Source organism: Solanum stenotomum, chromosome 3, assembly GCF_019186545.1.
Source record: "Solanum stenotomum isolate F172 chromosome 3, ASM1918654v1, whole genome shotgun sequence".
NCBI classification, from domain to species: Eukaryota; Viridiplantae; Streptophyta; class Magnoliopsida; order Solanales; family Solanaceae; genus Solanum; species Solanum stenotomum.
The window spans coordinates 5,460,498-5,484,241 of NC_064284.1; the positions used below are offsets into that span (position 1 = coordinate 5,460,498).

At 33.7% G+C, this 23,744-nt stretch overlaps 4 protein-coding genes across 5 annotated transcripts; 2 read left to right on the forward strand and 2 right to left on the reverse strand.

Annotated features, from left to right (window-relative positions):
- Positions 1–618: 618 nt before the first annotated feature.
- On the forward strand, positions 619–2,456 carry LOC125859303 (uncharacterized). Its single transcript, XM_049539014.1, has 4 exons — positions 619–958; positions 1,215–1,277; positions 1,362–1,430; positions 1,780–2,456. The coding sequence occupies exons 1-4, from the start codon at positions 779–781 to the stop codon at positions 2,038–2,040; spliced, it is 573 nt and encodes a 190-aa protein (XP_049394971.1). The 5' UTR covers positions 619–778; the 3' UTR covers positions 2,041–2,456.
- A 4,067-nt stretch (positions 2,457–6,523) lies between these two features.
- LOC125857818 (F-box/LRR-repeat protein 3) lies at positions 6,524–7,600 on the reverse strand. Its single transcript, XM_049537463.1, has one exon. The coding sequence runs from the start codon at positions 7,598–7,600 to the stop codon at positions 6,524–6,526; it is 1,077 nt and encodes a 358-aa protein (XP_049393420.1).
- Positions 7,601–10,819: 3,219 nt separating this feature from the next.
- Positions 10,820–12,061, reverse strand: LOC125857819 (extensin-1-like). The gene has a single exon (XM_049537464.1). The coding sequence runs from the start codon at positions 12,059–12,061 to the stop codon at positions 10,820–10,822; it is 1,242 nt and encodes a 413-aa protein (XP_049393421.1).
- A 7,114-nt stretch (positions 12,062–19,175) lies between these two features.
- LOC125859023 (probable receptor-like protein kinase At1g80640) lies at positions 19,176–23,097 on the forward strand. 2 transcript variants are annotated; one of them, XM_049538775.1, is made up of 10 exons: positions 19,176–19,662; positions 20,041–20,211; positions 20,338–20,588; positions 20,670–20,802; positions 20,911–20,974; positions 21,078–21,174; positions 21,281–21,383; positions 22,254–22,372; positions 22,473–22,562; positions 22,646–23,097. In XM_049538775.1, the coding sequence occupies exons 1-10, from the start codon at positions 19,500–19,502 to the stop codon at positions 22,793–22,795; spliced, it is 1,341 nt and encodes a 446-aa protein (XP_049394732.1). In that variant the 5' UTR covers positions 19,176–19,499; the 3' UTR covers positions 22,796–23,097. The 2 variants fall into 2 exon arrangements, with proteins under 2 accessions (XP_049394732.1, XP_049394733.1); XM_049538776.1 differs by having other exon boundaries at positions 20,044–20,211.
- Positions 23,098–23,744: the final 647 nt, after the last annotated feature.

Genomic DNA, 23,744 nt, shown 5'->3' on the forward strand with positions numbered 1-23,744 from the left:
AACGTGGAAAATTGAGAGGAATTATAAAGTGTGGTAGGATGCAGAGATAGCTTAAACTGTGGGTTCAGAGTCAGAATCTTGAATTTAAGCTTTGTCGTTTTATTCATACCCACAATCTAAACGACATTTGGTTGACAGCAAATGAAAAGGAATATTTTGGGGCACCCCACAACCGTACGTAGTCAAATATCAGTGATTGTTAGAAATTTAGAATATGTGCAGCTTCTATACATATACATACCTGTTTTTTTTCGTACTCAGTAACAAAATTACTTCAGATTCTGTCACGGTCAAAAAAGTTGGGACTATCATGGAATTAGTCAAGTTGCACGAAAGCTGGTCTGGAAATCACAGTAAAAAATAAATAATAAAAAACAGTGTAATACCTATCGCTTGGCAGCTTCTTGTTGTTAGTACTCCTCGGCGAGCTAATCAAGAAGTGGCAGCTGTATAAGTGAAAGTGTTTAGTCAAAGAAGTGTTTTTTAAATGGAGGGGTTTAGCAGAATTGCATGTGTTAAAAAGGTGTCCTAGGGGTTATTATCTACGACAAAATAGGTGTATTGTTGTTAAAGGAAACTTCATTTTATATCTGTCTCTGGCTTATTAACAAGTTTTACTGTCCCTACTTCTCTTACTTGTCTAAGAAAATTGTCGACCATATAACTTTTCTTTGGTGTTTGGATAAGGAGGACATGTTGGTCGCAGATTGTGTCCCATATATTTCTTGGCTTACATTGTGATTAATGCTTTGAACACACTGTAGTGTGCTAAATATGTATGCAGATATATCGACATGCCTTTAATATATACTCTCTTTGCAATGAATTATTATACACTATTTTCTTGAAAGCGAGCGCGCTTTTGATTGGACTTATCATTTATCTGCAGATTTTGCTGGACTCTCAGGTTAATGGTACTAGTGATGCTACCACCAGCAAAAGGTCAAGAAAGAAAAAGGTTTGTTTTTACCCTCCACTAAGTTATATATAGCACATTTTGCTTTTAGGAATTGAGATAGAATAGTTCATCTTAAGTGTAACATTTGTAAATGCAAAGTAGTTTGTAGTTTGAAGGAAGACCCATTGCTTCATCACTTTACTTTGATTTTTTACTAAGTGCGTGACCCCGCGACGTAAAATGTTCTATTTTCATTATTCCAGGACTACTAAGTCACTTATTCATTTTTGATTTTTATCTCGTCTGTGATGAGCAGACACTGGCTGAGCTGAAAATGGATGAGATCTTGCTAATTAAGGAAAGAAAGCAATTGAAGAAGGTATTCTTCTTGGCTATTGTGAGTAGTTATACTTATAGTTTGATTGTATTATAAGTTCCTCAATTAACACCACTCTTTATGCAGGAAGTGGCTTTACTACGCGCTAGTGTGGAGAATCAGAGGGATACAAATCAAAAATTGAAAAGAATGAAGGTAATATGGTTATCTATTTGGCTGGCTGGTCTATTTTATACTGTATGATACCTGTTGCTTTTTTTCTTTTTTAATCATAGGCAACCTTAATATTCTTGCACAACTGTCTTTGTAGACTGATTTTATCTTTGCTAGTGAATCAAGATCACTTAATGGTTAGCGCGAATGATTAACATGTGGATGTATTTTCTTGATGAATTCCCTAAGTAGTTTTTCAACCCTCACCAAGAACATAAGACTGCCACTTGAAACTACGAATAAGCAAGCTTTACCTACTTTTTCTCCACTACAGATCAAGAAAGAACGGAGGTATAGAAACTGTATACTAACTTAATGTCCTTTTCTCCAGCTTGATGTGCTCCCTCAGCAGGCAAATGAAAGAGGTACAACTGTTTCATATGATGGGAGTTCGGGTCAGTATCAGCAAGAGGTTCTTCCAAGCTATCCAGCCATTTCCATCTTACTGGAAAAAGTTGCAAACAAGGTTGCAGTATCGCCATCATCTCTGGAAAAGCAGCAAGATTTCGCAGCTTTGGAGTCCAAATTTGTACTCCCAGACCTCAATATTCCATTTGGCGAGGATTCTGGCTCTGACATTCTCTGGGGGTGAACTGAAATACTTCTGCATAACAGGGGATCCTCCAACACAGAAAGACAAGTATAAACTAGTAAGGGCTAACCCTGTTATAGGATGAATTATGGATTCAGTAGTAAGTAAGGACTTCCTGTCCTTCACCACTTGTCGCACAGAAGCTGCCAAAGTGGATTTTTAGTGATGAAGGTACTGAGGATAGTTAGGATCTGTGATATTTCTTTGAGAAGATGTCAACCATAGGTTAGAGATCCTAACTTACTAGTTGCAGTAGACATTTTTTTTTTCCTGACAGGTTTCTTCAGTGTCCGATTCTTTGGGGCCAACCCTCATTCCTTCATAGTTTCTCTCTGGAAATATCTACAGATAAAGATGTAACTATTTTATATATCAGTTGATCACATTACTTGAATACCATAACTCTCTTTTCTCAATTGATGCATACACTTGCATATTACATTATTTGTCTGCATATATTTTCAGACCATGTCAAGCCAACTGAGGCATATTTTTGAAAATAATGACATGATGACTAAGCATGAAGGTGAAGGATGTGTTTATCTACATGATTAATATCGTGTCACTCCAACTTTGTTCTGAAGCTTGGTGGAACTTTAATAAAAAATGATAGCATTTTATCTCTATATTCTGTTGTATATTACAAAAATAAATCTGGAATTCCCTCAATTGTGCAAGGAAAATCCCCTCAAGCCGTTATAAAGATCATTACAACTGGGAGGAAAAACTGGCTTCAGTGATGAAGACGAAAGCACACTATACGAAGAGGCAGAGACTTGATGACATCTCTTCAAGTTTATCTCTCTCAATGATGTACAATTTTCAGCTGTCACTCCTTTACAGTCTTCCAAGTTCAACTTCAATAGGGGAGGACATCGGCTACCAATCATGGCCAGGCCTTCATCACTTAATGCTGCCCGAAGATCAGGCAGTTCAGCGCCTATTCCTATATGTCTAATCAATGAACAACCACAAAAATCCAAGTTCCAGCACGCAGAAGCAATTCACGCCTCTGTAACCCTGCTACTGTGCATATCAAGAGTCTCCATGTTGGGGCACATTAAAGCAGCTTTTGTGAGAGAGTCATCATTCAGGTACGACGCAAATTTCAAACTAACAGTCTTGATTCTCGTGTTCTTCACACCATTATGAAAATAATCTTTCTCCCCCAAATCAGTATCATTAAGATCTATCATCTCGCAACCAATAATATGGTCCAATTTAACTGTTGTTTCTAATGAAGGACAATTTCTTGCAAGCGTGAAGAAGGTGGAAATGGTCAAATTCAATACATGCAATAGCTGAGATTAATGGTAACAAGAGATTGGGATAAATCATTCATAGACTCATCAGCCAATAAATTTACATCAATCAGAAATAAGCTCTGATATGCATACAGAAACAAAGAGATACAAGGATAATGTGCATTTCCACACCTACAAAGCGAAAACCTCTGCAGAGGGAGAGAAGTTTTGGCCACCCAAGAAAAGGAATTCATCCGAAATAGTGAAGTCAGAAACTTTAAGTTTCCAATAAACTTCCATACATGGTTCAGAAACTTCAAGTGTCTTTAAAGCATGCATCCAATGTTTGGAATATTGGACACTGAAATCGAACTCAAAGCAGCACAAGCACGCTCTATAGAAAAGATCCCTTTCAAAGTTACCAAAGTATCTTCCGCCCTAATGCATTGTAAATTCAAACAATTCCTATACAGAGCAACCATAGACCGATCACTAATCCCTGAATTCCCAGAAACTCAAATTAACAGATAAAACCTCAATCCCAGAATCAGTCACAAACAATTCGTGACGATTTAGAAAACTAGGGTTTCTTGGATACCTAATGTCTAGCTCTTCCAAAAACTGAAACGACTCTGCTATAACATACAAACAAGAGTCTCTAATTGATGTGAGATTTCTGCATTTCAAACCCTTTAATTTACGCCCCAATTCCTTCAACCCCTCTATGGGTAAAAAACTGTGTTTAGACAAGTCAAGTCGTACTAGATTGGGTACATACTTGGCAATATCAAAGAGAATAAGCTCAAGATCACCATCGAAATTGCTCAGATCAATGGAATTAAGATGAGGAAATCGGATAATGAGTTTAGATAATGTACCGTAATGTATTACAGACAAATTGAGTCGTAGACCATTGGTGATAGAGACGATTGAATATTAGTTCCCAACATTCTTCAGGAAAATATTTGCACTCTTTCGCCATTGCTCTTTGCCTCCGGTGATCATATTGGAGCCACCACTAAATTCGATAGAGAAAAAGCTAATATATTTCTTAGTTCATTTCAATTTGTTTGTTGGTAATTTTTAATTATACATGACTTATTAGCTATGCATAAATAGATAATGAAGAGATTATAATATATGAATTATTTGTTCGGAAGTTCTATTTTGTTGTATTAGAACTTATTACTATACTATTTTTTTTGTCTATTTTTAATTGTTATGTTTTTTTTTTTTAGAGTCAAACGATAAGAGTTTTGATTAACATTTTATGATTTTTTATCATATTGATATGCAAAAAATTGCAATCTGTAATTTCTTTCGTATAATTTTGGAATATCTAATTTTTTGTTTAAAATATCGAATTGATATAATCTAATTTCACTTTGAAAATTAGTCAAATTAATTTTTGGAAAACGCAATATGACAATTAAAAGTGAACGAAATAAAATGAGTATTTAGTTATAATGTTTTGTTCTTTAAAAATGAGGCGAGGCGAGGCGAGGCAAGGCAAGAATATAATTGGCACGTGAAAGCACTTGAATCAAAGTAAGTGTGGAGTGATAGGGAGTAAATTTGTTATTTAAGTAGTAGTTTTTATCTATGTATAATAATGTCTGCATGATTATTCAATCTTTTATTTAGCGTAAAATAATACATAAATTGATTCGTTATTTGTAAATGTTTCCTGAATCGTTATTCAATCTTTTGTTTCACATAAAATAATACATGAAGCTTTAAAGACGTTTGTTTAGCTGTCGCTTCTTCTTCTCCTTCTCTGCTTCCTCAAACTTTAAGAAAATTTGTCATAGGAGTTCAATTCTTCAGTTAAGACGCTTCAATTTTCCTATTTAAGACATCAAGACACTGTCTTTAGTTCAGTTTTTTCAGTTCAAAAATTCAAGATAGCGCGTCTTAAGTTCCAACTTTTTGTGATCAAATCAAGGATATTGTGTCTTAAGTTCAAAATTTTCAAGTACACAACTTCGTGGCACAATGTCTTTAATTTTTTTCAATTCAAGCTTTAGAGTTTGAGCTTTAGTGACCTGAAGTTTAGATAGTTCAAACTTCAGAGACAATCTGTCATGTGTCCCCAAGATCGATTTATGTAGACAAAACTTTCATGCTTATGTCTGAAGTTCAATATTATGGTTCCAATTTTAGGCCATTAAGGAAAATAAGAAATGAGCGCAATAGTAGTGACTATTTTAATGTAGTTATCTGCTGATTAAAATTATGCATATGTATTTACCAAAAAAAAAAACGATGCGTATGTGATATGTCCATATCAGTGGCCAGCCAAGAACTAATGGAATTGATTTGATTCAGTCCATTTCAAATTTAAATACTAATTGGTCCGGTCAATAATTTTATCTTACATATTCCACAATGTCATTCGGTCTTAAATTTAATACCAAGTAACAATTGATTTACTTCTAACTGTGTACAAAAGAATATTAACAAAACAATGGTTTTATATATACCAAGATAAAACCATCGATCAATGACAGTAGGATCAGGAAGAGCCATCAACGTAAGGGCATTAATAAACACACACTTGTTACCAATCTTTCAATGTTTAACATAAGTAGAAACACTGGTAGAGGCAAGGAGTAGGGAGGAAGAATAAGATGGAGAAATAATTGGATTGAGCAACGAATCAAAAATGGCAGAAGCTAGAAACTAAATTGGATTTTTGAAGAGAAAGAAAAAGTTGGCAGAATGAAAAAGGTTATGGGTTTGTAGTCAGTTTGCAGTAAAATGGCGAAGGTGAATTATAAAGAACCTATTTATACATGCTTGTATCAAATCATATCTAATCTTATAATTACACAACGATATTTGGAAACCATATCTAATCCCAGAAATAATCTGAAGAATCAAAACTTAATCATAAGAGTATACTCTAAATAAGAACATCCAACAAGATGTTGCTCCTCTGTTTCCACCTACAGTGGTTCAACTTTCAACTAATACAGGAGAACTCAACATCTGGTTAATAAGAACGAGAAAAACTGGAAAATGCAGGATCAGTACGGGAGGGGGGTATGATTGCAGCGTGCAGCTGTAAAACAAATGTGAACAGATAATGGCAGACTGCAGAGTCTAAATAAATTTTCATCAAAATTTACAACAGATAAGAAAAACTGGACTAGTTCTATGACACGATTGACACAGTCTAAATGTTTGAAATCAAAGGGACACAATGCATAATATGTGCTACATACACCAGACAAAAACTAGCCTGAGTACACTCGACATCCATGGTGCAAGTAAAATCCCCTCAAGCTATCAGTAAAAGCAGAGCAACAGGGCGGAATAACTCTCCTTAGCGATGAAGACGAAAACACCAAATTATTCAGAGAATTGATACTAACTTGAGGACACTTCTTCAAGTTTATCTCTCTCAATGATCTACAATTCTTCACCAATGCATGTAAGCCCTCTGCTGTCACTCCTTTACAGTTCTCCAAGTTTAATTTCAGCAGTCGAGAACATCTGCTTCCGATCATGACCAGACCTTCATCATTTAATGCTGAACCAGCTGCACTTATTACCTCAAGACTAGGCAATTCTGCACCTTTTCCAATATGTTTAATCCCTGAACAGTTATCAAGTTGCAAATCCCTTATCTGATTACACACCTCGAGAACACCAATAATACCTGCCTCTGTAAGGCTAGTACATGATATCACATCAAGAAAGTCCATGTTGGGGCACATCAAAGCAACATTCATGAGAGAGTCATCATCTAGGTAATGGTTAGTTGCCAAATTAACAGACCTGATTCTCGGGTTCTTTACATCATCATGAAAACAATGCTTCGTCCCAAAACCAGTATTTTCCATATAAATTTCCTTTAGTGAAGGACAGTTTCTTGCAAGTGCGTAGAACGTCAAATTGGTCAATCTCATACAACCACTGAGATCAATGGTAACAAGACATCGTAGATATTGGGATAAATCATCCATACACTCATCAGTCAAAAAATCTACTTGAACCAATGATAAATACTTCAGAGCCTGGTATGCACACAACAACTTAGAGATACCAGAATATGTGAAATCTGTACACCAACAAAGTGTAAGTGTATTTAGAGGGAGAGAAGCATTGGCCACCATGAAGAGGAATTCATCCGTGATAATCGAATTGGAAACCTCTAGTTTCTGTAAAGTTCGGCTAGAAGTAGCCAAACATTCAAAACCAGAACTTGATTGAGCAATGTGAATCTCAGACACTGAAATCCAACTCAAAGCAGCACAAGTACGCAGTATAGAAAGGATCCCTTTTAAGGTAATAAAAGGGCAATCATCCATCTCAAGGCCTTCCAAATTCAAACAATTCATAGAAAGCGCAACAAGCGACCTATCAGTAATCAAATGATTCCCAGAAACATTGATCTTACGCAAATTACTCATATTCACAGACAAAACCTCAACTCCAGAATCAGTCACAGCCAAATTACTAGCCTCTGATGCAATATACACAGAATTCAAAACATAATCTGTACTCGGATAGCTAATGTCCAACTCTTCCAAAAACGGAAACAACTCAGCAATAACATACAAATCAGAATCACGCAAAAGAGTTAGATTGCTACATGTCAAAACCCTCAAACCCTTTAATTTCCGCCCTAATTCCTTCAAACCCTTAAACGGTAATTTCTTATGATTCGAGATATCAAGTTGTTCGAGATTGGATGTATACGAAACGGAATTAGCAAGATCAACAAGCACAGGATCAAGGTCACCACTGAAATTACTAAGATCAATAGATTTAAGATTTGAAAATCGATGAATGAGTTTAGATATGGTACCGTGGGTGAGCAGAGTCGAATCGATCACCGATAAACCGATGCGCAGACGATTAGTGAGAGCAAGGAACTGTTTGGACACCATAGAAAACGACTCCAAGTCGGATTTGTGATGAAGACGACTGAATATCAGTTCCCAGCATTCTACCGGCAAATCCTTGCACCGATTCGCCATTGATTTTAGCTAATTAGGGCTAAAAGTTTGCATACAAATGAAACTGACTCGGATATCGAGAGAGAATTCGGAATTCAGTTACGAATTCTGTTCTGGCGAATTTTGGAATTCAGTGTACTTTACAAGTGAATTTTGGATTGAGGCAACTCTACTTTTAACAAATTGTTGAAGTGGGTCTTTATCTTTTCGTTATTGATAAACCAATCCAAGAACTTTTTGATTTTGTCCATTTCAAAATTTAAATTTCAGATCTACAAAGAAATAGCCCCCATCTTATTTTAAAGTGCCTGTTTTGAAATTGAATTTTATTTTGACATGTAGTTTATATTTTTTCCTCATAAATATTAAAATTTCACAATTTTTGAAAAATTATGCAAACTTCTCCATCACTAAATAATTTTTCAATTGAGCAATTTTAGTTTATAAATAAATTAAATATCTTAAGATGTCGGATGGGTTGATGTGTAAAGGGGTAAAAGAGGGATGGGAAAGAGGGCGGAGATGTAGTAGAAGAAAGGGATATGTATAATTGGTTAACGAAAAAAATTTCTCCTACCTTCTTTTAAATATTTATAGACGTGTGGAGGATACAAATTAGGATAGAAAGTTAGTAGGTAAGAGAGTGTCCCTACTAGTTTGTCTTGTTGCCTTTATTAGTATAAATAGGACTACTCCTATGGCTTATTGTTCTTCGATCTCTATGACCATTTAATATTTTGTAGAGTATGTTTGTAGTATTATTTCGTTATAGTGTTGTTATGTTACTATTTGTCATTTATGTTAATATTTATTGTCTATTGTATTTGTTGAGATATGACACTTGAGTCTGAAGTTTAAACAGGGATGAACATGACTCTGATATCATGTTAGATATGACATCTAGGCCTGAGCATATTTCGGTTCAAACCGAAAAAACTGATCGAATTGAAAAAATTTTAATTTCGATTTTTGTTTTTCAGTTTGATAGGTCGGTTTCGGTTTTCAAATTTCAGTTATTCAGTTCGGTTTTCGGTTTTTAACAAAATTAATTCGGTTTAACCAAAAAACCGAATTTTAATACAGTAACACTAGACTACACTTAGGGCTTGTTTGGTGTGATGGATAAGAATAAATAGTCTTGCGATACAAAGATAGTCTTGGAATAAAATTTAGATGTCCTGTTCGATTGACATATTTGGGATAACTTATCCACAATTTATAGCATAGTAATGTGATAAGTTATCCCATATACATTGTGGGATAAGTTATCCAAGGATAGTTAATCTTGGAATAACTAGTTTCCAACCAAACGACCACTTACAGCCCAGCCTATCCAATGTCAATAGCCCATTAAAATTTGGCCCAATTTGGCATTTGGGAGTAAACCACTGTAGCTCCCACACTTATGAATTACCCAATTCTCAATTCGGAATCCTAAATTGAAACTCCCATGACTGAAAATTGAAACCCCTTAAATACTACACTCTCACAACTCACATTTCTACGAATTTTCTAAACCGAATCGAATCGACCTGAATGCCTAGCCCTAATGACATCTGGGTCAAACTCAAACTCAAAAGCTAGCTAATAAGGGAAGGATTGCTCAAATCCATATAAGGAGACCACTAGTATATTCCCTAACCAATGTGAAACTTTTACCCAAGCAGTATTTTTATTATGTCTTTTACTAGATTAATTTTATATTGAATCGGGGTCTATTGAAAACAGTCTATTTACGTCTAATGTAGAGATAAGGTGTCACACTATATTCCCTAGACCCCATTGTGTGAGAGGTTGTTTATTGTTGTGTTGGATATTTGTATGATAATAATTAAAACATTTTTTGAAAAAATCAAAGTTGTAATTATATTATATATATAAATCAAAGTCGAACAAATTATAGTATTTTTAATTTATTTATACCACAAAATATAGAAATTAAACTTTAAAATACTAAATTATATAGAATTAGTTTAACATATAGGATAATGATAGTAATATTTTGAAAAGAAAAAACAAACTAAAATTATGGAATAACAGAAAGTTTTACGGCATCACTGTTCCTAACTAGTGAAAATTTATTTTATCTCCCTCGATTCGATCAATAATGAGATCTCTAACTAATGAAAGTTTTGTGACATTGATGTTCATTGCAACTCAATCGATCCGTTAATCCATTTAACAAAGAATAAGATACTCGATTAATTTGATTGAATTTCAAAAAAGTTACCACAAAATAGATTTCTAGTGATATCTAAGTTTTTTATTCTATTGAAATATATAATTGTCTAAATGTTATCAGAATTTGCAAAGTGAAACGAGCATATGTAAATTGATCTTAAGATAAAGTCCAGCTGATAACTTAAAAGATCATGTTAATTATAGAGTAATTAATAAATTATACTTTATAGTAGTAGTAATAAAAAAAGCAATCGTTTACAGTAGCATTAGGGGTTTTAACTACAATTGAGAAAAAGTAAAATAGAAAAAGAAAAATGCACTAAAGGAAAATTAAAAACATGCGGTTTCAAATTCAATGGAGATCGTGAAGACGTGAACCATTAACTATTAGGCGAATGGTGGCGAGTCCGGCTGAGGCGGAAGCTCAAATGGCGGAATTACTGCAACTGGCGGTGCTTGATCGGGAACTAACGGTGACGGAAGAAATGTTTCTGGCGGTTGATCAGGAATTACAGGTGACGGCAGGAAATTGACTGGTGGTTGATCAGGAAACATCGGTGACGGCATGAAATTGGTTGGTGGTTGATCAGGAAACACCGGTGACGGCAGAAAATTGGTTGGTGGTTGTTCAGGAATCAGTGGAGACGGCAGAAAACTGTTTGGTGGTTGATCGGGAATCACTGGCTGGTCATCTGTTGGCGGAAAAATAGGGACAAGCGGTGTAGCTGGTGGTAAATTTTGTTCCGGCGGTGGAAGAGTGAAAATTGGAGGTGGAGAAAATATAGGGGCAATTGGTTCAGCTGGGGGGAAATCTTGTTGTGGTGGAGAAAATATGGGCACAAGCGGAGTTTCTGGTGGAAAATCTGGTGGTTGAGGGGTTGGGAGGGGAAAATCGGGTACCAACGGAGGAGGAGAAAATAGCGGAAAATTGGGAGTGTCGTCTGGGTCAGGAGGGGACCACCAAGGGAAGACAGGTTCCGCCGGTGGAGGTGGTGAAGCAACTAGTGGTGGTGGGAAGACAAAGAATGGTGGAGATTCTGGCGGAGGTGGGGAAGGAACTAAAGGTGGTGGTGGAGGAGAAGGTGGCGGCGGAGATGGAACTAACGGAGGAGGTGGGAAGACCGGTGGTGGTGAAGCTGGTGGCGGAGAAGCGACTACGGGTGGCGGTGATGGCACTACGACCGGTGGAGGAGATGAAACAACCGGTGGAGGTGACGGCGTAACGAGTGGAGGAGGTGATGGTATTACTAATGGAGGTGGTGGAGACGGGATAACTGGTGGCCGTATAACCACTGGGGGAGGAGACGGCAAAATCGGAGGACGGAACGGCGGAGCTGGGCGGCGAGGTGAGGGAGAAGGGGAAATTGGTTTCGTAAATGGGTTGTTTTGTGAGTTACGAGAGAAAGGCCATTGACCACAACTTCCAAAGAGGTATGAAAACAAAGGATCACAATTACGCGAAGATGACGAAGACCTTCCTCTTGATCTTCTCCCACCACTGCTTCTTCTACTTCTTCCTACGCCGCCGCGGCTTCTTCTCTTCTCTTCTTCATTAATCCCACTTCTCGCTTCCACTAATAAGGTTGAAGAAATCAAGAGCAATGCTATCAAACTTAGAATAATTTTCATCTCGAATTATTCAGTAAGTGTCCTTCATTTTCCATGCAATGTTTTGATGTTCATACATATGCAGATTTATAGAGTTATTGAGGAAATGAAATTTGTTAGTGGCACATAGAGTGTTAAATGCGCCCCATGCAACAACTAGGCAACAGTAAATTAATGCATCACAAGTATCGATGGAATGTGAACTTGACCGGAGTCTATCCGCTTATAAAGGTTGGCATATCAAGGTTAAGCTTGTGTTTATTGCAGGATGATTGAGTAGAGTTAATGTCATTTAGTTGTTGAACCGTGAACATTACTGCAAATGTGGGATTAGTTGGAGGGATGATTGATGAATGATCATTTGCAGGGGACAGTTTGCTGTGGAAAATGCGGCAATTGAATGAAGTGTCTTGTTGTATGTGCCACCCTTGATCCTTTCAGCAAAGAGCTGACCAAAAACAAGATTGAATGTAAAAGAGATAACTTACTAGAAACCTTTAATTCTCATGCAGGTTTTGTGCAGAGTAGAAGGATGCTACAATTCGATAAGGATACAGCCATACGCCAGAAACAATCAAACAAGTGTTATTGTTTCTCTACTATTGTGTTGAGAGGCCCAGGCTATGTGCTCGTGTTAGGCCCAATCAATTGGTTTGGCAAAAATTTGCCCCAAAAAAAAATGGAAATTCAAACTGCTAACTGTGATGGGCTTTTCTTTCCAAACATTAGAGCAGTTAATACACATTTATTAGGTTTAAACAACATTTTTTTTGTCTACCATGAGAGATGAGTTATCCCTACTTATCATCGTATGAACAGGATTTATACACAGTACTTTGTGGGGAAAAAAACTTGTCTATAACAAACACTTGAGCTTGCAGACATTGTAAGGAAAATCTTTATGACTAAGAATGTGTAGTACTACTGTAGGAGGAGACATTACATAGGCCCTGCCCATCTTGGAATGCACAGAAGAAGCCCAACCCAACCAAATTCATGGCCCATGGGTGTTGGTGACTAAGTAAAAATTTGGAACAGTTGTGAGGGTCAAATTATTTTTTATGTCTATATGTAGATGTTGAATCCCTTCGGTTAGTTTGTGTGTACTTCTTTCGATTTTGAACCCATGAAAATTTTGACTCTGCCAAAAATGAAGATTAGATATTAGTAGTTCAGAAATGCGTGTGAGTGGGCCTGAATTTCTTTTTCTTGTTGTTTTCTGTCGAAAAGGTATTGTATTATTTGAATTTTGAGTTAATCTATGAAATTTGTAGAATCGAAGCTTAAGATAATACTTAAGAAATGCATTGACTAAGTGAATCCATTATGCAAAACTATCACAAACCAATGTAGTAAGCTGACAAAATAAGTGATACGCGCGTGATAACAACACCACACACGACGAGCATGCGTACCCTCAACTCTGTTTTTTTTTTTTTTGTTTTATTCTATTGAGCTTTTCCTTTTCTTGTCTCAAAAGAAGTTGAAGGTTTCCTGCTGTCAATCTTAATTACTCATCAGTTAAATTTTTTGTCCCGTCATAATTTCTCAATTATCGGGTGTAGTACTATTAAATTGATTCGATAATTATTGTTAAGTTATAAGCTCTAATAATTGTATGTAAACGAATTTGAGAGAAAGCAAGCAATGGCTCTGTGAGTCCCACCAAGTGTAGTATTTACTTCCTCCTCATGCTATTAAAAATGTTCACCTTTTTGTTGTACACTTTAAAAAATTGAAATAATTTATCATTTTTTATTCTTAATATATTGAGTTCTAATTATTTTCAATCTATTTCCCGACTTATAATAATTAGAAATAATTTAATTTTTTATTTATTAACTTTTAGAGTAGAAGTTTGGTTAAGTAATACACAGCGCACATTTAATTTGCCAGCAGTCAGCAACTGTTGGGCTGTTACTCTCGTGGGGATTATGTAGGGCTGATTGTCGACTTTCTTTAAATTGCAATTACCACTGGTAAACAATAAATACATGTAAAAATTAGGCAAATGACATAGTATAAGAAAGAAATTACTTCATTTCCCTACTCTTTCATTAATTATCAAAAATCCCTTTTTTTAGTGTTTTTCTGATACATAATATAACAGTGTGGATACTTAATATAGCAGCGCGGATACTTTAATTAATAACGGGCGGATACTTAAATTATTAAGTTGTTAGCAGCACAGATACTTAATTAACGGGCGGATGCATAATATAGCAGCGTGAATACTTTAATTAATAACGGGCGGATACTTAAATTATTAAGTTGTTAGCAGCACGGATACTTAATTAACGGGCGGATGCATAATATAGCAGCGCGGATACTTTAATTAATAACGGGCGGATACTTAAACTAATAAAGTATCCGGTTAAGTTGAATTGGAGGAAAATAAGGGATTTTTATATTTTAGTAAAAGAGTAGGGAAATATTGAAAATATGTAAAGAAGTGTTGTGTATTTAAGTAATTTTTCCTAAATATACATACCTCAGCAAAAAAATAAATTAAATAAAGCACACAATACTAGAAAATAATTAAAATAAATTTATTTGACTTTGGGAAAATAAATTAATTCAATGTATAATGAGGAAATTATACAAGGAATAATTGTACTATAATTAGAGTAACATAATTTATACTATAGTACAGTCTAATTAATTACACTCAAAACTCAAAATGTAGTCCACCCAATTCATATTGGCATAACTTGTGTACATATAATTTCTTAGTTAAAATAATGTAATAGACGAAAAGGGATTAAATGTAGGTTTAAGCTATAATAGTGCGTTATAGCTTAGTACAATAATATATATATATTAGTGGGATCCATCCAAAAAGGTGAGTGATTAAGTATTTTAGATCTTGAAATGGTACTCAATTATGAACTATCATTGTCAAATCAGATTGTTTATCTTATTATATATATATATATATATATATATATATATATATATATATATATAAGTCTAGAAGTTGTTGAGGGGTTTGATTTTTCTTTCCAAGCTGGTAGTCGGTGTAGAATAAAAATTATTAGTCACAAGGGCCACATGGTAGCTTCAATAGTTCCTCCGTTCTATTTCATGTGTCATAGTTTAATCAAAAAAAAATATATATATATACTTGAATTATAGAAAAAGGTTTTAAAATATTTTTCATTCATCTGTTGGTCTAAAAATATCCGTTTATTCATATTTTAATCTAAAAATACACCTTTATGGCTCACATATACTCTTTGAACTAACAATGTTCTCTTTATTTTTATTTTTTTAAAGTTGATTTTGATGTTATGAAGAAGGATATTTTGACTTGAATAAATTATGAAAAAAAAAAATTAAAAAATGAGTAATTTTTTTATTTGTTGTAGTTTTTTCTTTTTTAAATATAATTTGTATGGGGTCATGAAGCATGCATATTATTTTAGTTTGGATAAATTATAAGAAAAAATTTATTTTCTAAAATATAAGAACCAACATATAGGTGGTATGTTAACACACTTCTGATCAAATTTAATTATGTAATTAATTTTCACTACCTACAAACTACACCCTCAGGCTGGTATTTTTTTTCTTCGAGAGCTTTATTTTAGTTTAACCTATTTTAGAGAGGGGGAAGTATCTTAACCTCTTCATCAATGCTTCACAAGTAATATTTCTTATTTTTTTCATTTTCTAACCGTGGAAATAATTTTATTGTACAATTCATTTGAAAAAGAATAAAAATATACATGTGATGAATACACGAACCACATAACATACACAGACAAAAAAAAAACATATAATATTCGATAAATAATATAGATATTTTTTTAAACAATTAAAGATTGTTTTTCATAATTTATTCAAGTTAAAAAATATACTTGTTTCATGACCCCCGAAAAATAATTTTTAAAAACCCTACAACAAATACAAAATACTAATATGGTGGTTTTTAAAAAAGTTTTAAATTTTTTTCATATAATTTATCAAGTCAAAACAATATCCTTCTTCATCAATCCAAAACAAACTTAAAAAATAAAATGCAATAAATACAAAAAACTATTAGATTTTTTGAAGAAAATAAAATAAAATAGAGGTTCTTTTGACTTCGATAAATTGTGGTGAAAATCTAGAAAAGGTGAGGTTTTTATTTCATCCAATAAGAAAATGACAAATAATAAATTATTTTAAAAACGAAATAAAGAGAGGGTAGTTTGTTTTAAGAGTATATGTGAGTAAAAAAAGTGAATGGAATGATATTTTTAAATCAAAAAATGAGTAGAAGGGTATTTTTAGACCAAAAATAGATAAAGGATATTTTTAAACCTTTTTTTTTAATTTAGGGATATTTTTTTACCTTTTTTCATAGTTTAATTAGATAAAAAAAATTTACTAATATAAAAATAACACTTTTGAATATTTTAAACCTTTCAAGTAAAATCTTTTATGTCCAATTGATCAAAATGTTGTGTATAAGAAAATATAAATATCTTTTGAATCTTATAATTTTAAAAATGTTATATCATTGGCTCCAAAAGATTCATTACCCATAAAATGAGATTGATTGTTATAATATATGGCACCTATATAAAAACATTTACTCCCTTGTTCAAATACATTCAATTCAAATGTTTGAGAGTTAAGTTTTATTATATATAAAAGCGTAAATTTAAATATAAAATTATTATTTTTTATAGAAAAGTTACATATTTAAAAATTATATAAAAACTTTTTTTTCCCATTCCTTTTTAGTTTATGTTGTGTTTTTTAGAGTAAACTTGACTAAATTGCAAATCTATATTAGATTACATTAATTCTATATTTTAAAATAAAAAATTAGATATTTAAAAACTATATGGAAAGTACTTTAAATTGCAACGTTTTCATATCTATATGATGGAAAAAATTTATGTTAAAATGTTAGTCAAAGTTCATATAGTTTGACTCTCAAAAAGGAAACTATGATAATTAAAAAGTATTAGAGAGAGTACTAAGAGCCCGTTTGGATTGACTTGAAAAATAATAATTTTTAAGTAAAAAATAAAAGGTCAAACTTAAATGACTTTTAAGTTTAAAAATAAAAAGTATGGAGAGACCTATTTATTTTAAGTTATTTTTAACCTTCTCAAACACTTCCTAACTAGTTTTAAGTCTTTTTTTTTTTACTTATTTTAAGTTATTTTATTTATTTATTTTAAGTTCTTTTTATATTTGTCAAACACTTCCAGAAGTCAAAACCGACTTAAAAATAGATTTGACCAAATTTTAAGTCAATTCAAACAATCTCTAAGTCAACTCTCTCAATTTTAACATTGTTTGACTTGACACAAAATTTAACAAAATAATATAAAGTCTTTTTAAATGTGTACTACAAATTACAACTTTTTCATATCAGTATGATGAAAAATATATTTTAAAATGTTAGTCAAAATTCATATAATTTGACTCTCAAAAAGAAAATTATGATAATTAAAAAGGAACAGAGGGAGTACTAAGAACCTGTTTGGATTGACTTTAAAAAAGTAGTCTTTAAGTAAAAAATAAAAAAATCAAACTTAAATGACTTTTAAGTTTAAAAATAAAAAGTAAAGAGAGACTTACTTTTAGTTTTTAACTTATTTTAAGTTATTTTTTAATCTCTCAAACACTTCCTAACTTATTGTAAGTCATTTTTTTTTATTTTAAGTTATTTTTATATTTGTCAAATACTTTCAAAAGTAAAAAACTGACTTAAAAGTAAGTTTGACCAACTTTTAAGCTAACCCAAACACCCTCTAAGCTTAAAAGTTGGTCAAATTCACTTTTAAGTTAGTTTTTGACTTCTGGAATTGTTTGAAAAATATAAAAAATAACTTAAAATAAGTCAAAAATGATTTATAATAAGTTAGGGGGGTGTTTGACAAGGTAAAAAATGATTTAAAATAAATCAAAAATTAAAAGTAAGTCTCCCCCCTACTTTTTATTTTTCAACTTAAAAACTAGTTAATCCAAACAGGCTCTAAGTCAACTCTCTCCATTTTAACACTGTTTGACTAGACACACAATTTAACAAAAAAAAATAAAGTCTTTTAAAATGTGTGGTTTAAAACATTATTTGACCACTTATCTGGTCATAAATTATTTCATTAATAAATAAATTCAAAATGACAGTTTCTTTATCATATAAATTTTGAACAAAGAAATTTAGTATTGATTGTTTAAAACATATCAAAGTAATTGTCAAAGAATTTTAATATTGATAATTTTAAAATATTTAAAAAAGAAAAAAATAATCGTTTGACACTCAAAAATCATTAACTAACATAATTAAGATATGGGAGTGAGCACTAATTTCACACTCAACACTCTCTTCTCCCAAATAAATCCCCAATACATAACAAAATAGTGTCAAAACCCCACTAGCACAATCTCCAATACAGCCAGCCAGCCAGCCAGGCATAGACATTACGGGCCTGTTTGAAAGGCCACAATGGAATTGGGAATTGGTGTAATTGGTGTAATTACTCTCTTTGTCCTGTTTGGTAGACCAAGTAATTACTTGGTAAGAGGGGAATTGGGTGTAATTGAGGGGGAGTAATTACACTCCTCAATTCCCAAGGGATAGTAAGGAATTGAGTGTAATTACACCATGTAATTACATGAATTTTTTAATATTATATTTTTTTAATATATTTTTGTTTGGAATACCAAGACACTTCTTCCTTTTTTGTCTGGATATTTCCATTTCTAAGAACGGCATTCAAGCAAGATTTATTTTACTTTCATATTTTGATGTCTAGGTAGATTATGTATAAATTTTATTTTTATATTTTCTCTTGTTAGTTTTGAGATTAAAATAAATATGAGAATTAATTTTTTTTTTTTAATTTCTGATAATAATAATAATAAAAAAAAATTAAAAAATCGATTCTAACAATCAGTTATACATAGAAATATATTTATTCAAAATCTGATCTATTTTAAAATTTAACTGTGTAATTACATTCGTCCAACCAAACAGGACAAAGGGAATTACACTGTAATTACACTGTGGTAACCAAACAGGTCAATGTAATTACTAGACTGTGTAATTACTAGGCTAGTAATTACTACCCTAGTAATTACACCAATTCCAATTACCAGGTGGCTTTCCAAACAGACCCTACATTAGATAGACTATATAGAATACGTGAATTTCTTAACTCTCTGATGAAAGGATTTTCAACTTTTGATAACTGCCACGAGATTGTTGTGTCTCTCTTCCCCTTTTAGCTTTTTCAGGTTTACAAAAACAAACTTGCTTTTCCTTTTTCCTTTTTCATTTTCCTGACTACCATCTGCCACATTATTTTGTCCCTTTCTTTCCATTTTTTCTGCTAAAAAGCATAACTGAGATACCCCATTTACTATCCACATTTCAATTTTCAAAAAGATTTCGAGTCTTTCTGCAGAAATATCACTGATTGTTAGTTTTGTATGTCATTTTGAAGCAACAAAAGAGATGAAACTACTCATCTTGCTTATACCCATTTGGGTTTTTGTTACTCCTTTGTTGTCGGCTCCAGTTGATGTAACGCCACAGCCTCCTAGTGCCGATCCAGTTCTTCCTACTGAGAAAGGACCCATTTTTCAAATTTATTCTGATAAGGACGCCCCTTCTCCTGGTAATTAACAATGCAAAAAAAAAAAACAATCTTTTTTTTTTGTATGGATCTTCTTGATGGGTACACATTGAAGGTGCAATTAGTTAACTTATGCTGAAGTTAGAAGGAACTTGCAGTTTGATACTTAGATTTGTTACCTCCCTCTCTGTTTTTTTGAACTGATTTGCAGGGTACTTTTGCTTTTTTGAAATTTTCATTACCCTTTTGATGGCAGACATAATGATGCTCTCTCAAGAAAAATTTAAAATTGAAAAGGACCATATTTTCTTCTTTCAATAAGCTAAAGATTGGAAATGGAAAAGGAGCATTTCTCTTTTTGTAGTTTTAGTTTCTAATCAAAGCTCAACCTCATTGAATCTACTTTTATTTTCAAATCAGGAGTTGCAGAGTTCAAAGTGGTTCACCACCAGGATCTAAACAAGAGAATTTTGATTTCACTTATTGTTGCTTCAACCCTTCTTGGTGGAATTCTGCTGTTTTCATCTTGCTTTTGGATATACAGACTGAAAACACGGAAGAAATCCGTCGAACAAGGACATCAGAAAGGAGGTAACTTTGTTATTAAAAGAAGTCACTTTTTTGAAGGATGGTTTGAGTTTCTGTTGGTTATTTAAATTGTTTCATTTTCTGTACCAAGCTTGCACATTGTTTATTTGTTCCAAATTTATGGTGTAGAGCCTGTGAAGGGGCTTTCATGGGGTCCTATAATGGCCAAGTTCCCTTCTTTAAAAACTGTCGGTAAGAAAGGACTAGTTGCTGTGATCGAGTACCAGTCGTTAGTAGCTGCAACTGATAATTTCAATGAGAAGAATTCTATAGGAGAAGGTAGATTAGGATGTGTTTATAAAGCTCAATTCAGTGACGACGTCCAAGCAGCTGTTAAAAGAACTCATGGTGGGGATCAGGATGCTGAGAAAGAATTTGAGGTAGTCTGATAGATTTTGACCCAGAATGTAACCATAGTGATAATTATTTTGTGCTAAAACAGATATCTGATTGAATTTCAGAATGAGGTGGACATGTTGAGTAAATTTCAGCATCAAAATATTATTTTGCTTCTTGGGTACTGCATTCATAGCAATGCACAATTCCTGGTGTATGAGATGATGCAGAATGGATCTTTGGAATTCCAATTGCATGGTAATAGCCATATCTATGTCCTGATATAAAGTACAAAAGAGAATAAGTGTATATATGCTATCTACATTGTTATCCGTTTTCCATAATTGAGTTGACCTGCGTGATCAGGACCTCCTCGTGGATCAGCTTTGACTTGGCATCTTCGCATGAAAATTGCATTGGATGTGGCTAGGTATGTAATGTTATGATTTATTAGTGCTACCTCTTTCTTTTTTCTCCCTCAGTTCTGTGTTTCTGGAAGTTAATGTTAGAGTTATGCTGTTGAAATTGACCAGGGGACTAGAATACCTCCATGAACGCTGTAACCCCCCTGTAATCCATAGAGATCTCAAGTCATCTAATGTTCTACTGGATTCCAACTTCAATGCAAAGGTAAACTAGCAATATAAGCACATAGATCTCACTCAATTGCTTCTCCTTTATAGACATTTTGGTATGTTTTGGCTTGTCTGAATCGGTCAGCTTTTACTTTGATCAGCTTTCTGATTTTGGCCTTGCTATAGCTGGATGGAACTTGAGCAAGAGCAATATAAAGCTTTCAGGAACTCTGGGTTATGTGGCTCCAGAGTACCTTTTAGATGGTACGTGAGACTCCCCATTTTATCACAATTTGCTAAATGAAGATGATGTTGATGTTAATTTGTTTGAAGGTGCCTCATCTAGTAGACACTTCCAATTTACTTATCTTGTCTTCTGTTTCATGTCATAGAAGTGTCTCCCAAGAATTATCCTCACTTTGCTCCTCTAAGATTAGAAAAAATTGGGCCCTCCTAGAATTCATATACCCATCTGCAAAAGCATATACAAAGAAGCACCATCATCACTGAGCTCCTGATGTAATTGCTATCGGTACATATTTGATTTATCAACAATTAGATTATATGAAGAAGATAGGCTTCTCTTCTTTTGCTTACGAGATTCTCATTTCTTCTCTAATATGATGACTTTGCTTCTCCAAGATACGCCTGAACTTCACATTAATGTTTTGACTCCCTTGTGATGACCATTTTACCTTCGAGGCTTCAACGTTGTTTCTTTGTTACGTTGAAGAAAAAGGGAAAGAGAAAATGTTAACTAGTATCTTGAGATTGATATTTAAATGTTAATGTCCAAAAATATATTCCCTGATAAGTTCATTTCAAAAGGCAGAGTTCAGTTCTGTACCATTATTGGTTGAGTGCTACCTAGCTTTTGGCCAATTAAGTTGAAGTGGAAAGAAATTGCTGATACAAATAAAGGATACTCCAATGAAGTTGCAAAAGCTCTTACCTAGTCCACAGTACTTTGTATGCCAATGAAAAAGAAATGAATGCTAAATTTCTTTTTTCTTTTTCTCAAATTAACAATGTAAATGTTAAATCTTGTTTTTCACGCTCTCCTCATATGAAATAACATCCTAACCAGAAATCTGAAATTAAAACATTTTTGCCTATATTTTTGCTGCGCTTCAGGGAAATTAACTGATAAGAGTGACGTCTATGCTTTCGGCATTATACTGCTGGAGCTTTTGCTGGGGAGAAGACCAGTGGAGAGACTAGAGGGAGCTCAATGTCAATCTATAGTCACATGGGTATGTTATGCAAGAGATAGTCTAATCATACTGGAATGATTGCTCTAAATCTCTTTGAGCTAACGGGATGCTGACATTTAAGTAATTTCATGTCAAACAGGCGATGCCACAACTAACTGACAGGGCAAAGCTCCCTAATATTGTTGATTCTGTCATTAGAGATGGAATGGACCTGAAGCACTTGTATCAAGTGAGTGCACTTGGATCTTTTGTCAAGTTATTACTTTCATTTTACTATTTTAACTTATGGAATCAAAATGGATGATTTGATAGGTTGCTGCTGTAGCCGTGCTATGTGTACAACCAGAACCAAGTTACCGACCACTGATAACAGATGTCCTGCACTCCTTCATTCCCCTTGTACCAATTGACCTTGGTGGGTCCCTGAGAATTGCGGATTCTGCACTATCTATTAGCGCTTAACAAGATGAGTTGCTTCGTTCAAAGTTTACTATAGACACTGAAGCTGGTAATTGAATGAGCAACTTGACCTTTCCTCTTGTTTTCTTGCATCTTTTGTTTGTTATTTGTCGAATGCAATTTTTGCTATGAATTTAGTGTAGGACCACTCACCAAAAGAAAAAGTTATGCTGTGTGTATATAATTGTAAATTTGAGGTAGCAAAAGCTCTGATATCACTTCAAGTTTTTGGCCTTTCATGGTTGTGTTATTATGTATTAGAGGAATTAATATTCTTCTAGTGTAAAGAATGACTTGCGAAAATATTCCAGTATTTTTGTGTATACAAAAATTTTTCTGTTCTGCTTAGTTCTTGTCCATCAATAGCTATTATGATTAGCTTGGCCAGGCTCCAGCTTCTCCTACCCCTTTCCCCACCTTGTTGAGCTTCACGTGCTGATTTTTTTGTATTCCTTGGCAGATAGGATAAAAATGTAGTCTCTCATTCAAGCACACCTTTTTCGGCCTTCTTCTACTTCTCCAATAAAGAAGATAAATGTATGTCATTAATGCAAACCATGTGTAGCATGGCCTACAATTTTTGTGGATCTGGGACCATAAAAATGATAAATGCCATCCTCTTTTAAGGAAGGGTACTTCCTCATCAGCTGCTGGCTAGATTGAGTTTTCTTTTTTTTCCCACCCCATTCCCTAGGAAGATCGATCAGTGTTGTTCCCACTTACCCTCCAGTGTAACTCGAACCGTCAACCTACCAGTTGAATTTGAACTTTAATAACAACTGGTGTCATAGAAGGGGGAAAAGAATATCCAGTTCATTGTCTTAGATAGTCACGTGGTACAATTTGAACGTATAATTTAGTGAAACAGCATTCACATTAAGAAAGACAAAAGGACAGTGTTTTTCTTCCTAGTTTGAAGATTCTCCTTCTGGAAAACCAGTGTCAATAGCTG

Bases quoted from the DNA above. Each gene is read 5' to 3' on its own strand.
- LOC125859303 (XM_049539014.1), top strand. From the start codon at position 779: ATGCAGATATATCGACATGCCTTTAATATATACTCTCTTTGCAATGAA. The intron at 959-1,214 runs GTTTGTTTTTAC...TGTGATGAGCAG, and splicing joins AAAGGTCAAGAAAGAAAAAG to ACACTGGCTGAGCTGAAAAT. The intron at 1,431-1,779 runs GTAATATGGTTA...CCTTTTCTCCAG, and splicing joins AAAAATTGAAAAGAATGAAG to CTTGATGTGCTCCCTCAGCA.
- LOC125859023 (XM_049538775.1), top strand. From the start codon at position 19,500: ATGAAACTACTCATCTTGCTTATACCCATTTGGGTTTTTGTTACTCCT. The intron at 20,589-20,669 runs GTAGTCTGATAG...ATTGAATTTCAG, and splicing joins ATGCTGAGAAAGAATTTGAG to AATGAGGTGGACATGTTGAG. The intron at 22,563-22,645 runs GTGAGTGCACTT...ATGATTTGATAG, and splicing joins ACCTGAAGCACTTGTATCAA to GTTGCTGCTGTAGCCGTGCT.
- LOC125857819 (XM_049537464.1), bottom strand. From the start codon at position 12,061: ATGAAAATTATTCTAAGTTTGATAGCATTGCTCTTGATTTCTTCAACC.
- LOC125857818 (XM_049537463.1), bottom strand. From the start codon at position 7,600: ATGGATGATTGCCCTTTTATTACCTTAAAAGGGATCCTTTCTATACTG.